We start from the raw sequence: 19,428 nt of genomic DNA, 5'->3' as shown, positions 1-19,428 counted from the left end.
GAGGAATTAAGCGCCAAAATCCTCAAGTCATTATAGCTTACACACATCATCTTCAAACAAATACAAAACTGCACCAATTGTAGTTCTGTGATTGGAACTGCAGGAGTTCAAAATTAAGTGCATAACATGATGCAGTTTTGCATCAAACACTGTTTTTCTACTGCAATTACAGAGATTTTCCATAAACTTTAACGGGAACAGGCTTCTGTTAAATACAGATGCTCTTACACATTATTACAGATGAAGTAAAACTTACTGCTGATGTAAATACCTAAAATACTAATGTTTGTCTATCCTTAAAGATTTTTCTGGACAGCAGTTCTGTGACATTCTTGTTTCTTTCTCCATATTACTCATATCTCTACCTAGAATTAAAGGCAAAAGTTTCCAGGGCAACATGTGAGCTTTTGCAGTTCCTGTCTACCTGTGACGGAGATCCTTTTTTGATGCTGAGGATCCCAAGCTGTCTATTTTTATACTGGTAGATAAGGGTGGAGCCTGGGTTGTCTTTCTAGAAGAAATCAATAAGTGATTTTTCTTCATCCTGAGACCCATGCCGTTAAGTGCTATGATGAGGACTATAAATTTGACAGATTTCATGCAGTATTTTTGTTCAGATTTCAAGTACAGAAAGTGCTACCTTGCTTTCTAACTCACTGATGTAAAAACTATATGCCCTCATACCAACAAACAAGTAATTAAAATATATTTTATGTATTCATCAAGCATAACGTAAAGCTTCGTAAAGACTCTACTAGTTGGAAGCACCAAATGAATTTATTCACAGTGTTTAAGTAACATCATCCACGGAGAATTACATTGAAGAAAACTATAGCACCATGTTCCATAGCTTGCCTTTCTTTATGCATTCCTAATCTAACAGTTGGCTCCAATAACAAATATGAGCTACACTTCAGTTCTCCTTATCCCAAACAAAGCCAACACAACTGAAGGCAGTCCGGAGCCTATTCCTTTCTGCAAAAGTGTTCAGATTTGTTCCAACTACACAAACCTATCAAAAGCAGTAGGAAAACTGTCAGAGAGGGAGTGCATTGACTGGCATGCTCAATTTCTATTCCTACAGATGATGTAGGGGAAGAAGAGAATCCAGCTTGATTCTAAGATTCCAGATGTACATGAGAAAGAAATTTTGTCTTGCAGGTTGAACATATTTCATATAAAAATTACTGGCACACAATATGAATGTAGCTCTCAGAAGCCATTTTAACAGTCCTTTTGCAGAACAGAGCCGCATTCTCAGGCAATGGGTCTCATTCTCATTTAGACTAGTCTTTTGGTGCTATAAAAAGGAACTTTAAGGTATGCATAAAATATTAACATCCCTTTACATCAACACACAAATGTAAAGATTTATAGAGCCTTTACATTGCCACAGATATGTAAATGGACTTCCCTGACATTGCTCAGCACTGCCCCAAAGCTTTATTGACAAAATCAGTTTCTAGTCTGAAAATACATCAGCCTATTTGGTTCCTGACAATTTCAGAGATGAGTGAGGAATCCAGATTTCTCTCTTAGCAGACATTTCTGCCAAGATAATGAGAAAAACAAGAAAAATAAAGCACTTGAGCCCATGATTTTATGCAGCTTCATGTAGGGTGGTAGAATACTGTAAGGGACAAGAAACTAGATCAGAAAATCCTGTTATGAACAAAAACGAACAACTATCACTGAACAAACTGAATTAGTATGTCAACATACAGCTGAAAAAGTCTTCTAAACAAGCCTGGGCAATACTAGAGACAAAGTTTTCCTTATACACCACCCTTCCATGAATAAAATCTCAGCTATTCCGAAACAAATGTTTAACTATTGTACACAGTATGCAACTGATCCTCATTTGAGGCAAATAGATCATCACTATAAAATAAATATTTACCTTCCTTTCAGATATCAGATGTAAAAGGCAACTAGGGAGCTTATCAGGGAACACTGACTCAAGATGCTCACAAAAATGATGCTAGGTTCTAGTCAGCAGCATGGTCCCCAGGTATTTTTTCCACAAACCACAGCAATGGTTACAAGCACTGTAGCTTTGTGCTAAACCAGTATTTGAGCAAACTTTTTAAATAGCCGCTTTAAAAAACTATTTTTAAATGTTACTTAGCTATTTTAAAACTACTAAAAAACATGACCAGATGAACTGTGTGATGCAGTTATCACAATCTTAAAACATACTCCACTACTCTGCTTAAATTACTAATATAAAAAGCTATAGTTTTCATATGAATTATGTGTGGTTGGGGAACTATTATCTTACAGCTTATATAATTAGAATCATAAAGCAAAACAGTGACCATAATCTTGTGACTTTTTTTTTTTTTGAACAGCAGTATTACAGAATATCTAAAAGTTAGTTTTTACAGCCAAGCATGTGTTTAAGCTGCCTCATGCACACGACAAGGAAAAAGACTTTTAAACACAGCTCAGTGCACTGCATCATGCATCACTTCAACAAATGCTGATTGCTTTCATTAACTGCATTGAGATTTAATATGCTAGAAACACATGAATGATTAACAAAAAAATGGAACTGCAAATCAAGGCAGCAGCAAAGAAAAGGTTAACAGAGTTCATCTGTGCTGCACAGAGCGCATCCGAGTGACTGTCGCTGGGATTTGAAAACAGATTATGCTGTCTGGTCAGAGCAGGGCTGGGCCATGCTTCCTGCCCAGTGATTACCCAGCAAACAGCATCTCCACATCACATGGCCTAACATAGTAGTAAATTACAGTTGCTGAGCAACAGCAATACTGGCACAGATGGCTCACTGCAGTTGACATCTTTAGCTATGCAGATTAATTTATTATTTACTTGTGTTAAAAACTGGACAGGACAGTTTTCTGGGCTAATGAGAAAACATTCCAACATATTGTAGAATATTGCCCAATTAAAATATTGAGAAACTATTTGCCATGCATAGGTGTTTGCTTCTTTCTATGTTCTGCCCCTTTCATAAAAGGGAGGAAAAAAAAAAAAAAAAAAGGAGAAGAAAAATCCATAGGGCATCAATACTATTAATACATCTAATCCTAAATGTAAGCAGAAATGTAGGCACATAGCCATCCTCTGAGAGAGAAATAGTGTGGGAGTGTGTTTAAGAATATTCCACAGAGAGAAACAATATTCTGTAGTTCTATAGCCCTTCTATCTGAGGATCTTTACAATTTTCCCAAATGTCTATGTGGCACTTCTAGCTAGGGGCAAACTGAAGGAACTATACTAACTTCATTTCATCACAAAAATGGTGAATATTCTCAATTTCCATATAAATTGCAGTATTACTAATACTGGAACACCCCAAGTTCTCTTTGGACCAAAACAAATATTTCACACAGAAATATTTCAATCTTTGATCATTTTTAAAATGCAACTAAACAAGGCTTGTTTGAATCTGCTTTCTGATCAGTTTGAACGCAGACTAAACTCCATCTTCTTTTACAGAGCACCTCTAGCTTTACTTCGGCATAGTTAAGAGTTGACATCTAAATTAAAATTTTCAGAAAGTTAAAAAAAGCTTTGAGTTTTGTTAGGGGTTTTTTTAACCCATTTTTTTAATAGTTATGATTATAAAAGCTAAAAGCTGATGGTCAGATTCAAGTCCTTAATTTTTTTCTACTTCGTTTTGCACAACTTAACTAACTCTGAATATCCCGCCAACTCTAAGCTTACATAGGGTGTACAGTTTCAAAGCTATTTTTCCTAGTATTAAAAAGCTTAGACTTTGTGGCATGTCACTATCTACAGTGATGGCAGTTTTATTTTTGTTTATATGTCATTTCCAGTCCACGTTGCATTCTGGTTCTTACACGCTGCTACAACACCACAGCAGGGTCTAGACTGTAAACCACAGGGAATATTTCAATTCAATCAATAGCTTCCTTTACTGTCACGTAATCAACGAAGACTTAATAGAGTAATTTTTATTAATTTTATTGTAAGTATAAGCAAAACTTATCTGGATTCACCACAAGAATTATAGTCATCTTCCTTATATGAATAGTATTTTAAATTATTATATATTCTTCTCCCTATACAAGCTAATAATAATGATAATAACTGAAGAAAATTAATGCATTTCTGACTGTTTAAATTCTCTCTAGTTACTGAAAATACTTCATGCCCAAGTATTTGTTACGGTTTAGAATACTTGGAGATGGAGGACATCAATAAAAACAAATACAAATAGTAAAAATCTTTATGAAGATTTGAACCAAATCATGGCACTCTCAAATCACCAAAGGTTGTGATATAATTGTACAAAGCAATGGAAGCAGAAAGAAAGAGGAAAAAAAACAAGGTTGTGTATCTGCAGCAACTGATATGGAAAATTCCCAGCTCTTACAAAAGAAGTAAAAAAGAAAAAAGAAAAAAGACACCATCCCCCCCACCCCAAATTAAAAAAAAAAAAAAAACAACAACAACAAAAACCCTGAAAATATTTTCAATTGGGATTAAAAAATATTCTTTCTCCTGTTGAATTGAAAAAGAAAGGTGTAAATACAGTAAAATGTTCTATTTGATCTGAAATCATACACTCCACTTTGGGAGACATGACCCCTTTTTTTTTTCCTCCCCCTCCTCTTTTCTTCCACTACGATTAAGTCAATTTTGATACAAACATGTTGATTCCAAAACAGTCAGAACCAATAAAATAATTTTTAGAACTCATTTTACCTCCATCCAGAAGAGCTTTTGGCAAGTAAACAAGTCCTGCATCAATATACACAGCTTCATATTATCTGAATGTGCAATTTTCAGCAAGTATCCAAGTAAAAAATTATACCTGGCTCCAAGACTAATTTTAAGTGGTCTCTTAAAAGCATACTGAAACAGTGGATGAAATACAGACTGACGTAGATAAAATCCATGAAAAATTATCCCTCCCAAAAACTACCTAAAAGGCATTCACATCTGCACATATACTCATCAAGGATGGGCTCATGGAGCAGAGGTCACACAGAGCCAAGTTTCCAATATTAACAGCTTTAACACTCCACTTGATCATCAACTTTACAGATGCCCATCATAACAAATGTTATGATATATTATACTTTAAACCCTTGCTCAGTCCATGTTGTATGTAACTTCCAATAACTAGTTCACAGGGGATGAAAATTTACCCCAGCTATCAAGCATGCGCACTGACGATTTCGACTGAACTACAGTAGTTCATGCTTTTTACCTAGCTTTATCAAAAACTATACGTAAGTGTTTAACAAAATGCATAGTTCCTCAGATGTCTTTGTTCATTTTCAGAAAGCCTACTCCTATTCACATGTTCTAGAAGGCTGAATCTTTTTTGGGGGAAGTGCTGGTTTCTGTTGCTAATGGCTCACAGGAGTGGTTTTGACAAAATATTTTTTTCTAAAAAATAAAAGAGAAAAATAAATCACCACGTAATAAATACATACACACCTTCTACAAGGTTCTGATGTATGTGAAAGGAAAATGGAACAGAGTAACAGTCATCAAACCTGTTTATATAATTTTTCCCATTACTTTATGCAACTGTTGCTAGGCAGTCATGTGCCATGGTGATGAGTGGAGTGTGAATACCTAGACAGATTAGAGAGACATATGTTACTGAACACGTTATGTATGGTGTGTTATCTCTCTAGACTGCTGTACAAAACCAAGATACCAAGTATCCCTTTTCCCCAAGGGGACCGCAATGTCAGATGGTTCAGAGAAATAGTTCAAGGGGTCTGACCTTATGGCAACACAGGTATCACTTTCTGCTCTTAGTTACACAGTTCTCTCTAGTGAGTTAAAACAGACAGGGTACATGTACTACTGCATTTTAAATAGAGGTTTAAATGAAAAGAATGAATAAAAATTCAAAAAATCAACACTTTTTACAGTGGTTTTACAATGCACGCAATCTACCTCCTGAGCCAGTTTGTAAAGCCTGCTATATTCTTTCCAGAATCAGCTAGAAATACAGAAATTTAGAAGGATCTATGTTGGAAAAGTAATTCACTCTGTTAGTTATGAAGACTGAACTATCCTGTAAGAAACTTGTAAGAATACCTTAAGAAGATAGTTCAAGCAGCTGTACAGGAGAAAATGTTAGAGAATAAAACTAACATAAATTCTTTTCTAACTAAATGCCTTTCACTCTCCCCACATCCAATTTGAAATTACTGCTTTCCTATCAGTAATGTGTTTTAACATAAGCAATAAGAACAATAACTATAAAGGGCATGGGAAAGGCACAACACAGGATTACAGAATCATGAAACTTGGCAAAAAGAACAGCAGGAGAAGTCGAAGTATAACAGTAAGAGGTGAAGATATAGCCTGTAAGTGCATGGGTAAGAGACAAAGACTTTTGGACAATAACACTTCAGGAGAACTTAAAATAAGAGAAGCCCAAAGAAAAAAACTTGCACTATAATCAAGAAGACTAACAGCTAAGACACAAACCATGGTTTTCATGCTAGACATGAAGAAATGTGTAAGCTATCGTAAAGGAAGAATCAGAAAATTTTGTTAATAATCTAAAGGGAAACTAGAAGTAAAGTTTGAGAATAACTCAAGTGGGAACCTCTGCAGCTGAAGTCAAATTTTTATATGTGCCAGAAGAGGTTCTATTACTTTGCTCCAACTGTTCAGTAATAAAGTCAGATGTGATTTTCGTTGCACTTCACTGCAGATTGGAGCAGGACACCCACAATGAAGTTTCACCAAGACAGCTGGTGGTGCAAAGCTGAGCAAATGAGAAGAGTCTGAGTGGGTGTCAGGAGATTGGAACTAATAGCTGAATAAATTAGACGTCCAATACCTTCATTACTGAAATGATTTCATCATGAAATAAATGCATATCCTGTGTTTATTTCAATGTGTAATATGAAATTCAAATCTGCTTTTACATATGTATGCAATCAGTTAGTCTTAAATACAGCTGTATTTATTGTCTTAAAGTCCTGAATTTCACACTTACAGAGTACCCGCTTCAAAAACTAGTAGTTATTCACAGAATTTCCAAATACTTTGAGATCTTCTTATATAAACTCCCTCTCTCTCAAAATCCATTTAATTTGAACATATCAAAGTTGTTGACCAATTCCAGGTGAAATCTTAAGTTTTTAAAGGAAGAAAAACTTGGAACTCCAGGAATACACTACAGAAATAAACAACATAGCACCCACAAACAAATGTAAGAAATTTTGGTCTAAAAACATTCTGTCAGAACTTGAAGGTAACATTTTCTTTCAAAAGTTCCTCTTTGACTTTAACATCAATGTATCACATCTCTTGTCCCTTATATATAAATATATCTTTTTTTACCCCAAACTGTCCAGACAACATGCTTGATGACCTTTCCTCATATAGGCTTTGATCCTATATAACCTTTGAGCACCTGGTTAGTTGCAGATGCTCTGATATTTGTGCACGTGGCTGTTCAAGTCACTTCTTTTCCAGTCCAAGCATTACTGCCAACTTTCTCAATCCTGAGTTTCCCTAAACTCAAACAAGAGAGTACACTCCTAAACAAAGCAATGTGCTACCAATGGTTACTGTGATTAGTCTTTCAGGTTTAAATTTGCAATTTTAAAAACAAATCAATAAATAATATACTTGCTGGATGCAAAGAGCCTGCTATTTGTTACCAGGTACCCACTAACAAACATGCACACTAGAAAGCAACCTAACTGCTAGCAATGTTCTTAAATCATTGTGATACTGAGCAAACAGGTTGCCCAGAGAGGTTCCGAAGTCTCCATCCTTGGAGATATTCAAAACCAGCCATAAGCAACCTGCTTTAGGTGACCCTGCTTTGAGCAGAGGGTTGGACTACATGACGTCCAGAGGACCCTTTCAGCCTCAGCGATTCTTTGATGCAATTTTAAGTATAGTGATATTGTTTGTCGGGTTCAAAATACAATAGCAGTCTGTACTTCTTCCTATCAGTATCTCTGATCAGCTAAACTAATACCAAAACAAGACAAAAATAAGCTTCCCAAATACTCCTTCTGGCTATTTATCACTAGTTAGTCTTTGGCGCCAGGTCTGCTATGCTTGAATTTGTATAAATTGATAAAAGTGTTGGTACTGAAAACAAACCCAAACTACATTGCAAATTTAAAATTAGCATATCAGGATGTATGAGAAGCTGCTCAAGCAATAAGGAGAGATCAGACATTCATATGAAGCCTTATTCCCACGCAGAGCAAGTAAAGGATATGTATAAGCACGTAAATCAAGCTACCACAAACATCAGGTTAAAATAAGTTCATTTGAAGTCCTAATATTACTTTCTATGCCATTTCTATGTTATATAATTACAGCAAGAATGGTGATCAAGGTTAGAAATAGTCCATAGAGATCTCATTCTTAGCATCTCACAAGAATGAAATAACCTGAGTATCACTAAGTTAAAACTCATGACTCAGGCTTTCAGCTAATGAACAGTCAAACAGTTACAAAGCAAATCCACCCCATATCCTTTTCCAAAACACCCACTGGAGATATGAAGAGTCATTTTTATGGTTTTTTTGCTTAGTTAGTTCCTATAGCAACAAATTTAATTTATTTATAAACATAATAGCACATGACTATTGTGGTCAGATTATAAAGGTAGCCAGTGAGTGCTTGAAGTCAAGCAAAATGGCAAAAAAGTCACGGTGGGGTTCCTGCTCTTTTTCTATGAGGAGATGAGAACACACTTCCAAACACTATACAAACAGAGAACCATTACCTTCTTTTTTCCTCAACTTCACCCCCTTTTACTTGTAAGCAGTTTTCCCAAACAGCATGATTTTTTTTTTTCACTGAACTTCTTAAGGCCGCAAGTGATCATGATGACACATCGTAACACATCCGATGTTTCAGCATAACGAAGGTAAACTTAATTTTCTGCTCTAGTAGCGAACATCAGTTTAAAAACTACTCACCTCTGTTATATGAGGATTAGGATTGAATCCACACAGGCTGCAGACTACAGTATGACACTGTGTGCACGTGTTGTAATTGGCCTTTTCTGGAGCATGCAGCAGCAGTTCAGTGGTTGTGCAAAGAGGACAGAAGGTTTTCTTTGGGGCAGACTCAGTGGGTTGGGTTGCACTGGCTTGGTTTTGCTGCGAGGGTTTTTCAGGCCCCGGTTGCTGGCCCGGTGGTTTTGTAAGTCCTGTTTGTTGTGCCGGGGGCTTTGTGGCCCCTGCAGTCTGAGAAGATGGTTTTGTAGGCCCTGCCTGTGGTGGCATTTGTTTTACAAGCCCTGTTTGCTGCGGAGGTGGCTTCCCAGATCCAGGCTGCGATGGTGGTTTTGCAGATCCTGTTTGCTGAGCAGATGGCTTTTCAGGTCCAGGTTGCTGAGAAGGCTGTTTTGGAGGCCCTGCTTGCTGGGAAGATGGCTTTACAGGACCTCCTTGCCGTGCCGGCTGTTGAGATGGTTGTTTTACAGGTCCTGGCTGCTGCGATGCCATTTTTGTGGGAGGTGGTGCTTGGGATGACGTTCTAGCATTGTCTGCTTGCTGTGGTGATGGTTTTGTTGGGCCCGATGAAGGTTTTGCAGAAGTTTGCTGTTGAACAGGCTTTGTTGGTTCCAACTGTTGGGGCTGAGATTTTTGCGGTCCTCGTGGCTGGGACGGTTGTTTCGCTTGTTCTAGCTTAGAGTCTGATGGGTGACCAGGGCCTGGTTTCTGAACTTGCTTTGGTTCCCCAGGCTGCTGCTGAGGCACTGGTTTGGAAGACTCAGTTTGCTGGGGGGTAGGTCTGACGGGTCCTTGTTGTTGAACAGCTGGCTTTGGAGACTGCTGAGCTGGATGTTTTGCAAGCCCCCTCTGCTCCTCAGGTTTCCCCTGCTCTTTTGGGGTAACTTTTTGTTTCCTACCAGCTTCTTCATTGGCTGCATCTGAATCTGATATCAAATCAAAAGGATTGAATTTGTTCACAACTGAAGTGACTGCACTCAATGGATTGGCTTCTGAGAGAAAACTGGGCATCATACTTGGCTTCTGATCTTCTTTAAAATCAGTCCTGGACTTTGATTCCCTTAGACTAATAGAAGAAGGGCTCCGTCCAGGTGCCCACTGTTCTGTCTTCAGCACATCTACCGTTCTGCTTTTACTTAAACTTGGTGCTCCTGGATCTGGAGGCTTACCTGGTTGCCTGAGATGGTGGCTTGTATCAAGCTCAGGATGTCTGCAGACAGAAAATGTAATAAAATTAAAATAATGCAGAGTACTAGAAAAATGAGATAAAACAAGATGTATCTGTGGCCCTGGAAGTGCTCTGTGAAGCACTAGGGCACTGTGAAGTTTCTCAGGTGCTTAAGTGTTTGCAAGACCAAGGCTTATAACATAAGGTGCACGAAAAAAGTATTTAAATAAAAATTATTGTACTATAAAGACTTATACAAGTATTCAGTCATAGATGGATTTATTATTCAGAAAATAATCTAATAAGACAATATTTAACCAGATAATTTTCAGAAATCTGAAGAACTGAAAGGTACCACTTCCTATTTTACCTAAATCCAAATGACTAACTCTCCACTCTACCCCTTGGCATACAAACATAAGGAGACAGAGAAGACTAAAAGAAACAAGAGATGTCAGAAAATTAGCCGATCAAAGCATAGCCGTACAAGAAAAACGTTACACAACACAAAATGTTTAGGTACTTGTCTTTTGGCTACCTGTACAAAGTTTGGATATTTCTACAATTCACTATGCAGCAAGGATTTAAACTCCTAAATTCCAAGCACATTAAGGAGTATATGCTTCTTTTTAAAGTATTTATTTTGCCACCCATCCACTCACAAATCAGAAGAATTTTCAATTAGATAAAACAGGAGACAGTTCACAGAATTAGTCCTGAAGCTTTCTTTTTTTTAAAATAGAACTACTGTAGAGCTTCCTCTCAGCATCACCCCAACAATTCACATTGCCCAGAAATAAAAATAAAACCTCTCATTACATAAGGATTTTTCCCAGTTCTCTAACAATAATATTTTTCTGTGTTTTCATATAGGAGAAAATAAAAACTAAGCGTTTAGGAACCAAAATCAAGATCATGTCTTCAGATGTGGCATAGTATTCTACTTGTTGCTATAGTTGGCTGCAGCTGGAGGAAATAATACTGTATTCAATGCTATTGCTAAAGGATGTAGTAAAATATTCTATTCAGTGCTATCACTGTGCTTTTGCTGGAAGATACAGTGTTCTCTTCAGTGCCACAACAGTGTTGCAAATACAAAATTTTCAGTTTTCACTTTGGCAGATCCAGTTAACTGTGATCTTGTTTTTCCCAACGTGACATTTCTTCTTGGGTATTTATAAGCAAAATAAATAATCACTTATTATGTTTAACTGTATTCTTTAACTAAAAAATAAATAAATAAAAACCTGCACAATTCTGTTTAAGAGTTTTATCAGAATTCTGCAGAATTATATATAGTAGACACATTGAAAAATATATTTTACACTGTTAATGTTACCACAGGTTTATTATTATTTCTGAGTTTTCATTATACACCTACCAACGGCAATATAAAAGCTAACTGATAGCAATTTCTGTGCTCATAATTCTCACAATATAGGATTTTCTCACAATCTTGTATCTGATTTTTTTTTTGGCAATTTAAAAATTTCCACATAAAATGCTTGTTAAGGACAAACTATTTCCAGCCTTCCATAACTCCATTTACCCTTCCCCATTCTTTTAAAATTATTGGCCATAATAATGGAAAGTTTACAACAACAGACTGACATTGAACAATTCTAATTAATCTGGAGAATCTGAAAGCCTCAAAAAAAAAAAAAAATCTTGGCTTTATTTTGACAAGAATTTTCTTATTTTTAAGCCTTCTAAATCATGAAAAACCCACTATTGTTTTAAAGTCTTCAATCCAGACTCAACAAGCAAAATCATTTAGTCCACCCTCACTTAATTCTTTTCTTTTGCTGCTGTTTCTCCTCACTTTGGTCTTGATTCACAGAGCTCATCTTTATTCATTTACCTGAATATTACAGCCAAATCAAAGCTTACTTTGGAGTCAAGAGGAGATTTAACAAAAAGACTATTGGTCTCCTTCTTGAATGTCATAACTATAAAAACCTATTTAAAAAGGCATGTCTTTTTCCCATTCATCAGTATAAATAGTTTTAAAGGGAAGTGCAATAACTACACAACACCAAGATAGTTAGATGTTTTCATATCTACAGACAAGATACGTATAAACTTATACACAGCCCTAGTGGCTAACTTTTTTTTAAGTCAATAGAGTGATGGCATTAATAAAAATACATATTTATTCTGGAAAATACACCATAAACATACTTTGTAAGTGTGACACTCAGTAAGACTTCTTAGCATTTCCTCTCAAAATTAAGCAAATTTTTTTTCTATTAATGTCTATTGAGAACAACTTAATGAACTGAACCCCCACTACCCCCCAAAAAAATCCAAAACAAAACAAAAAACCCAAACCGCTAACCAGCTGCATTAGATGGCTCATATATTCAGTTTGGTCATCTAATCCTTTCAGATGATGTGGAACAATTCTTCAGCAAGTGGACACTGACACAGTTAAGAAGTCATTCAATGAGGCTAGAACAACTGGTTCTTGCTTACAAAGTGACTGTGTATGTTTCAACTAAATCCCCTAATCATGATTTTTCTGAAGACAGGTAATTGAAACAGGATAGAATGATTTCCATAGGTGCTAAGCATCCCAAACTCTGAAACCTAGAGAATAAAATGTTCAAAGAAAAAAAACCCAAAAAGGTACATTTGATTTAGGCAGTTCACTTTAGGTGCTCTAGATCTAAATGCTTATATTAAAATGCATAATAAATATTTATTGCATTTATTTAGCTATTGCATTTTTGAAGACTTAAAAGCTCAAAGCCTACAGAAGTCTTAAAAGCTACAGCATGTATTTTATGGCGGTAAACGTGCAGCTATGTTTCCTGCTACATACATCACTTACTATTAAGAAGTCTGTAGTTGCAAAAATTGTTACTTCAGGATATCATCAATCATGAGGATTTTGTACACCTCAAGACTTGGGTTGCTTTAGAAGGGGAATGAAAGCATTTAGAATAGGAAATAATTATTAGTCTCTCAGGTCAGACTAGATAACAGCTAATGTTATAACGGAAATCACAGGGGGAAAATCCAGTTAACAACATGAAAAAAATCTAACAGACAATGCAATAAGGACACTGTCATAATGCTAGGCTATATAAACTGGAAGCCAGAATTACTGTTTTGATCACTTAACATTTGGATTGGCATAACCACGCTAGAAAAAAAGCTGTTGGGAACTACAGTTGTAGAGCATCAGTTAAGAGGTATTTTCCACATCTGATTTCTTTGGCCACATCAACTAAAAAAAAAAAAGCTTGAGGATAAGGAATCTGAGCCTCAGCTGGCTAGTTCTTTACTTAAGTTGAAGTGTGGAAAAGGTTGATCCTTAGTCCTCAGTAGAGTCTTATTCCAAGGGTTTGGATCAGATTCTTAATAATTATTCCTATTGTCGGTAGATTCCAACAGCAAAAAGAGGTGTGCAAAATGAGCAAGTAAAACTCCAAAACAGGAGCAGAGACAAGTAGTAACCTCATTACAGTGTGACAGGCACAAAGATGCTATGATGGGAACTGCTACATTCCCACAAGAGAAGCTAGTTGATAGGTTATTGAACTGAATGTTAAAATGTCAACTTTTACTAAAAGTTAAAAGGTTGTATTCCCAAATATAGAGAGACTTTACTTTCAATGGAGAGTGAAAGTATGGTACGCTAACAAGATCAAAGTAGTTTCTGATGTCATAAATATGTTTGTAGGAAAGCGGCCATTTATAAATGCAGAAATATTCACATTGCAATGAGCTTAGCCTATTCTAAAATCTTCCAAGGACATTTACCTTACTTTTTACTGGAACATCAGCATGAAACGATAAACTTTTAAAGTCTTTGCTCATAGACTGTTATAGAAGAGTGAATTTTGAGTTTAGTTTCACAGAACTAACCAAATTTTATTTTTTTTTTCATTAGCGTCTATAGAAGCTGGGTTGAGCCCTGAACCAAATGGAAAATTATATTTTACATACAGTGTTAATACCTGTTTAATAATTATGCCAGACATAAAATAGGAAGATGTGATTTCCAGTTTTAAAAAATGGAGACCGTCGTCTCAGGTGTAATCCCAATGACTCCAGTAGTTTGCCCAAGGATGAATTTGGTCCCACCCTCCTTGCTTCTCTTCTCCTAGAATTCACTTATATAAACCTGACATTATATAAACTCAATATGCGTTTATCTAGGGTGAGGTCAACACACAAGAACCCTGCTCAACAGTCAGCCGAGGAGGCTCCTTCCTTTCAGCATCCTCCCTCAAGACAAACAGCACACCCGGCCACGGAGACGGAGAGCAACAGAGACGCCGGCCCCGGATGAGGGGCCGGGGGAGCCGATGGCGGGTTCAGCACCGCGGACAGGGGCACGGGCGGCGAACGGCGGGCGGCGAGCGGGGACGGCCGGCACCGGCACCAGCACCGCCGCGGAGAGCGCCGGGCCCCGGGCCGGGGCGGGGGAACGGGCTTGTTGCGCTGTCGGGCAGCGAATTTACTACGGGGCAGGGCAAGAAAAGGGAAGGAGGCTACCCTGGCCTTCGCAGAGGCACTACCAGGTAAAGCCATCACTATCCAGAACACTGACTCCCGTGGCAATTGGTTTAATCTATTATTTCGCCTCTCTGTCCCCTTTCGACAAAAAAAAAAAAAAGGGGGGGGGGGGGGAAGAACAAAAATAACGGGGGAAAATAGACTGAAGCAGACCTCCTCAATCCACGACTATCTAATGAAGCCAAACGATAGTTGCAGAGCTTAAGAATTGGCAGAGCGATGCCTAGCAAACACATCATGCCCACAAGCTTTGAAAGCTCCAACAAGAATCTCTTCCTGCAGAAGGAGAAGCTTACAGAGCCCACCAGCCCTGGGGAGAGCTTCCCTGGCTACTACTATCCGAGCCGTGGGGCACTCCAGCCACGTAAAGCGCGCACACACACACACACACACACACACAGAAAACCGAAACGTCGCCTGCAAATCTCTCCCCTCCCTAGACACACAAACTACCCGTGCTCCGGAGCGGTGCGAGGGGAGGGAAGGGGAGCGGGCGCAGCCCACTGGAACCGAGGACCGCCGTTATTATTAGAAACCACCGGAGTGGGAAAAGCTGGAGAGTGCAGGCTCCAGTCCCAGTGCCCGCACTCGTGCAGCCGCCCCCTTCCCTCCCTCAGCCAGCAAAACGCAACGCCTGCTCCCGATGCGGCGGGCCCGGCTCGTACTGCGACTCGCCCCCCGCCCCACCGCGAGAAAGACGGAGAAGGGGGGGGGGGGGGGGGGAAGGAAGGGAGGAGCGGGAGAAGGGAGATTTTCCGTGCATGCCTTTGCATGGGAGGCGGCTCCGCGCCGGCGAGGTTCCCTCTGGGCAGCCCCTGCGCCCTTGACATGACAGCGGCGATCTGCCTCCTCTCCTCCTCGCTCAGCTGGCTCAGGTCCGCCTCCACCCCGGCCGGGACCAGGCGCTCCAAGGGGGCCGCGGGGCCGCCGCCATCCCCGCCTGCCGCCGCCGCCCCTTCGGGGAAGGCGCCCAGCCCTTCGCCTCCTTCCAGGCTCGCCTCGTTGCCCATGGCCGCCGCCGCGGCTCGCCGCTCGCCGCCTCTCCCCTCGGGCGCAGACCGGGCGGGGCGGGGGGTGGGGGGAGAAGGCGGGGCGGCTCCGCTCCCCAGCGGGCGGAGCGGCGGGCGCTCAGGGCTCCGCGGCCGCCGCCACCACCACCACCACGGCCCCGCGCGGCGGCAGCGTCGGGGCCGGGCTCGCTGGCCGCCGCCGCGGCTGCCGGGGAAGTGCGGCGCCGCCAACCGCCCGCCGCGCCGCGCTCCGCCGCCCCGCGCGGCGCATGCTCCGGGCGGCTCCCCCGCGCACACCGCCGCCCCGCGCCCCGCCCCGCGCCCCGCCCTTTAAAGGCACCCCCCACACCCGCCCGGTCGGTTGCCGCCCGCACCGCCCCACCCACCCGCCGGCGCTTCCCGAGAGAGCGGGCGGGTCCCGGCCGCGGCGGGGGTCCGGCGCCCGGCCCCGGCCGTGCTGCCTCCCGGTCTCCTGCCCTCTGCGACTCAGGATGCGCTCGCTAAGCGGCCGAAGCTTGACGGAGCCCGGCTGGCCCCGCGCAGAGGGCAAGGGAGGCCGGCAGGCACGGTCGGAGGACGCCCGTGCGAGCGAGCCCCTCGGAGCAGGGCCGACGAGGTCAGGCTGCTCAGGGCCACGAGCGGCTGAGCTCCGAACGTCTCTGGGGATGGAGATTTCACAGCCCTTCTGGGCCCCTGGCCCAGCATTTGGCCACCCTGGTGACGGGCGGCTCCAGCATGTCACCGTCGTTCCAGGATCCCTGAGCCCCAAACTGGACACGGTCTCACAACTGCTGAAGATATCGAGAAGAATCACCTTCTTTAACCTGCTGGCTGCACTCGAGGTAGCCCAGCCCAGTCTGCCGCTGGAATTCTTCATCACGACGGCACGCTGCTGAAACATGCTCACCTTCTCATCCACCAGGACTTTTTCTGCACCGCTGCTTTTGGGCCAGCCTGTCCTGGTGTGTGGAGTTATTCCTTCCCAGACGCAGGACTCTGCACTCGCCTTTGTTCAGCTTCACGAGGTTCCTGCCAGCCCATCCTCCTGCCTGTCAGGGGCCCTGCGAGCAGCAGCCCTGCCTTTCAGCTTATCTACCGTTCTCTAAGCTGGCATCATTCACGGGCTTCCTGAGGGTGCTTCCATGCCTTTGCCCACATCATTCACACAGACGTAGAATATTACTGGTCAGAAAGGTACAACTAGTATCAGGCCGCCAGTTGGACTTGAAACAACTAACTGTAACCCATCTGAGCCTGACAGTTCAGTCTAGTCTTCACCCACTGTACAGGTCTCACTAATTTGGCTATAAGGATATCATAGTTGATCGTGCTGAAAGCCTGGTGGGATGTGATTTGCCTGGGGTAAACACATGCTGTCTGTTTCCAATAACCTTCCTGTCCTTCGTCTACTTGGTCATGGCTTCCAGGAGGATTTGCTCTGCAACCTTCCCAGGGAGGGGACTAGCCACATTAGTCTACCTGCCTTGTAGTTCTCTTGTGGATCCCCTTTCTCGAAGGCAGGTGCAGTGCTGGCCCTTTCTGGTCACTAGGGAACTTTCCCAATAGCCTTTTGAAGATGATAGAGTGACTTTCCAATAGCATCAGCCAGGTCCGTCAGCACCCTTTGATCCACCCCATCTAGTCCCATGAGCTTCTGCATATCCAATTGGTTTAAGTGCTCTCTGTCTTACTCTACTACAGGTCATGCTTCACTCCCACATACTCTTGATGCTCAGCTCAGGGACCCGAGAGACTTACCCGAGGACAAACCTTACCCATAAAAGCCATGGCAAAGAGCCACTAAGTACCTCTGCTTTTCTATGTTCTTTGTCACTTGTTTTCCTGCCTCATTGACTGGGGGCCAAATATTTTCCAAATCCTTCCTAGAGATCTTACTAAACTGTGGCTGTATTTTGAATATTCTAATGTGTCTATTAAACAGCTAGATCTTCACAAATATTAGCTGTTTTAGCTACAGGGATGTGACAGCATTTGGTGCTCTTGCTTGTCTCCTTCTCTAGCACCAATACTATTTTTCTCCAGACACAGCTGTATGCAGATCAGCCCCCAAAATGACCTACATAAGGATGCCTTCCAAATATTTATAGTACTCTTGAATTGTAACCATCAGAGATAATTTTTTTTCCAGTACTGGTTCACAATTAATGATTAAACTGGTAGCAGCTGGGGGCTTCCTGCTGTATGGGGCTTGAGTGGCAAGGTTTTGGTAGTGAGGGGGTTGGGCTACAGGGGTGGCTTCTGTGAGAAGTTGACAGAAGCTTCCCCTATGTCCAATACAGCCAATGCCAGCCGGCTCCAAGACGGACCTGCCGCTGGCCAAGGCCGAGCCTATCAGTGATGGGGGTAGTGCCTCTGGGAGAACAGATTTCAGAAAGGGAAAAAAGTTACTGTGGAACAGAAACCACAGCTGGAGAGAGGAGTCAGAATATGTGAGAGAAACAGCCCTGCAGACCCCCAGGTCAGTGCAGAAGGAGGGGGAGGAGATGCTCCAGGCACCAGAGCAGAGATTCCCCTGCAGCCCGTGAGGAAGACCCTGGTGAGGCAGGCTGTCCCCCTGAAGTCCAGCAAGGTCCACGGGGGAGCAGATCTCCACCTGCAGCCCAGGGATGACCCCACGTCACAGCAGAGGGATGCCTGAAGGAGGCTGTGACCCTGTGGGAAGCCCGCGCAGGAGCAGGCTCCTGGCAGGACCTGTGGCCCCATGGAGAGAGGAGCCCACGCTGGAGCAGGTTTGCTGGCAGGACTTGTGACCCCATGGAAGGGACCCATGCTGGAGCAGTCTGTGCCTGAAGGAGTGCAGCCCAGGGAAGAGACCCACGCTGGAGCAGTTCGTGAAGAACTGCAGCCCATGGGAAGAACTCATGCTGGAGAAGTTCATGGAGGACTGTCTCCCGTGGGAGGGACCCCACAGTGGAGCAGGGGAAGAGTGAGGAGTCCTTCCCCCGAGAAGGAAGGAGCGGCAGAGACAACGTGTGATGAGCTGACTGCAACCCCCATTCCCTGTCCCCCTGCACCACTGGTGGGGAGGAGGGAGAGAAAATTGGGAGTGGAGTTGTGCGTGGGAAGAAGGGAGGGGTAGGGGGAAGGTGTTTTAAGATTTGGGTTTATTTCTCATTATCCTACTCTGATTTGATGGGTAATAAATTAATTTCCCCCAAAACTGAGTCTGTTTTGCTCGTGATGGTAATTGGTGAATGATCTCTCCCTGTCCTTATCTTGACCTACGAGCCTTTTGTTATATTTTCTCTCCCCTGTCCAGCTGAGTAGGGGAGTGATAGAGTGGCTTTGGTGGGCACGTGACATCCAGCCAGGGTCAAACCACCACACATACTTTTCTCTCGAGTGACTTTAAGTTACATATCAAAAGAACAGCTCACCAGAGAACGTGAGAAAGCACAGAGGGAAAATCCTCTAAATGGAGTAGCATGACAGAGGTGGATGCCTATTCACACGATGTTCTAGGTAAAAACATCAGAGAGGCCTGTGGAAGAGGTGACAAACAACACAGTCACACCTGAATGAAGGTGGATTCACTGGGCATGTGAAGGAAAGATAAAATTTCAGTTAAAGGTTTTAGAGTGAGGCAAATACACATCCCTATTCATTTAGCACAAGTGAACATCATGTACTTAGGTATGAATGGATGTGCAAAGTGCTGCTGCATGGAAGAAGGTAAATGCACAGCAAAGACAGGGAAAGAGGTATTTAATCATTGAAAGCTTTTGTTTTTCTGATACATACT

The 19,428-nt window shown here is 42.0% G+C and overlaps 1 protein-coding gene across 6 annotated transcripts in view; it reads right to left on the bottom strand.

The window, feature by feature from the left end:
• The window catches only part of PCLO (piccolo presynaptic cytomatrix protein), a 379,284-nt gene that overhangs the window by 347,460 nt on the left and 12,396 nt on the right, over positions 1 to 19,428 (bottom strand). For 5 of the 6 annotated variants that reach the window (XR_007507699.1, XM_049814305.1, XM_049814306.1 and 2 more), the window contains exons 1-2: positions 15,421 to 15,724; positions 8,922 to 10,170 (exon numbers count right to left, since the gene is read on the bottom strand). Coding sequence is in view for 4 of the 6 variants with exons in the window: in XM_049814305.1 (XP_049670262.1) it covers positions 8,922 to 10,170; positions 15,421 to 15,665 (1,494 nt within the window). In the remaining 2 variants the exon portion in view is untranslated. Of the gene's footprint in view, positions 1 to 8,921; positions 10,171 to 15,420; positions 15,725 to 19,428 lie in introns of those variants that run through there. The other variant, XM_049814309.1, reaches the window with a different exon arrangement.

The sequence above is a fragment of the Accipiter gentilis genome, chromosome 11 (assembly GCF_929443795.1).
Source record: "Accipiter gentilis chromosome 11, bAccGen1.1, whole genome shotgun sequence".
In the NCBI taxonomy this organism is placed as follows: Eukaryota; Metazoa; Chordata; class Aves; order Accipitriformes; family Accipitridae; genus Astur; species Astur gentilis.
Note: the sequence above shows the minus strand (reverse complement) of the source record. Positions and strands in the feature narration are given on the sequence as shown.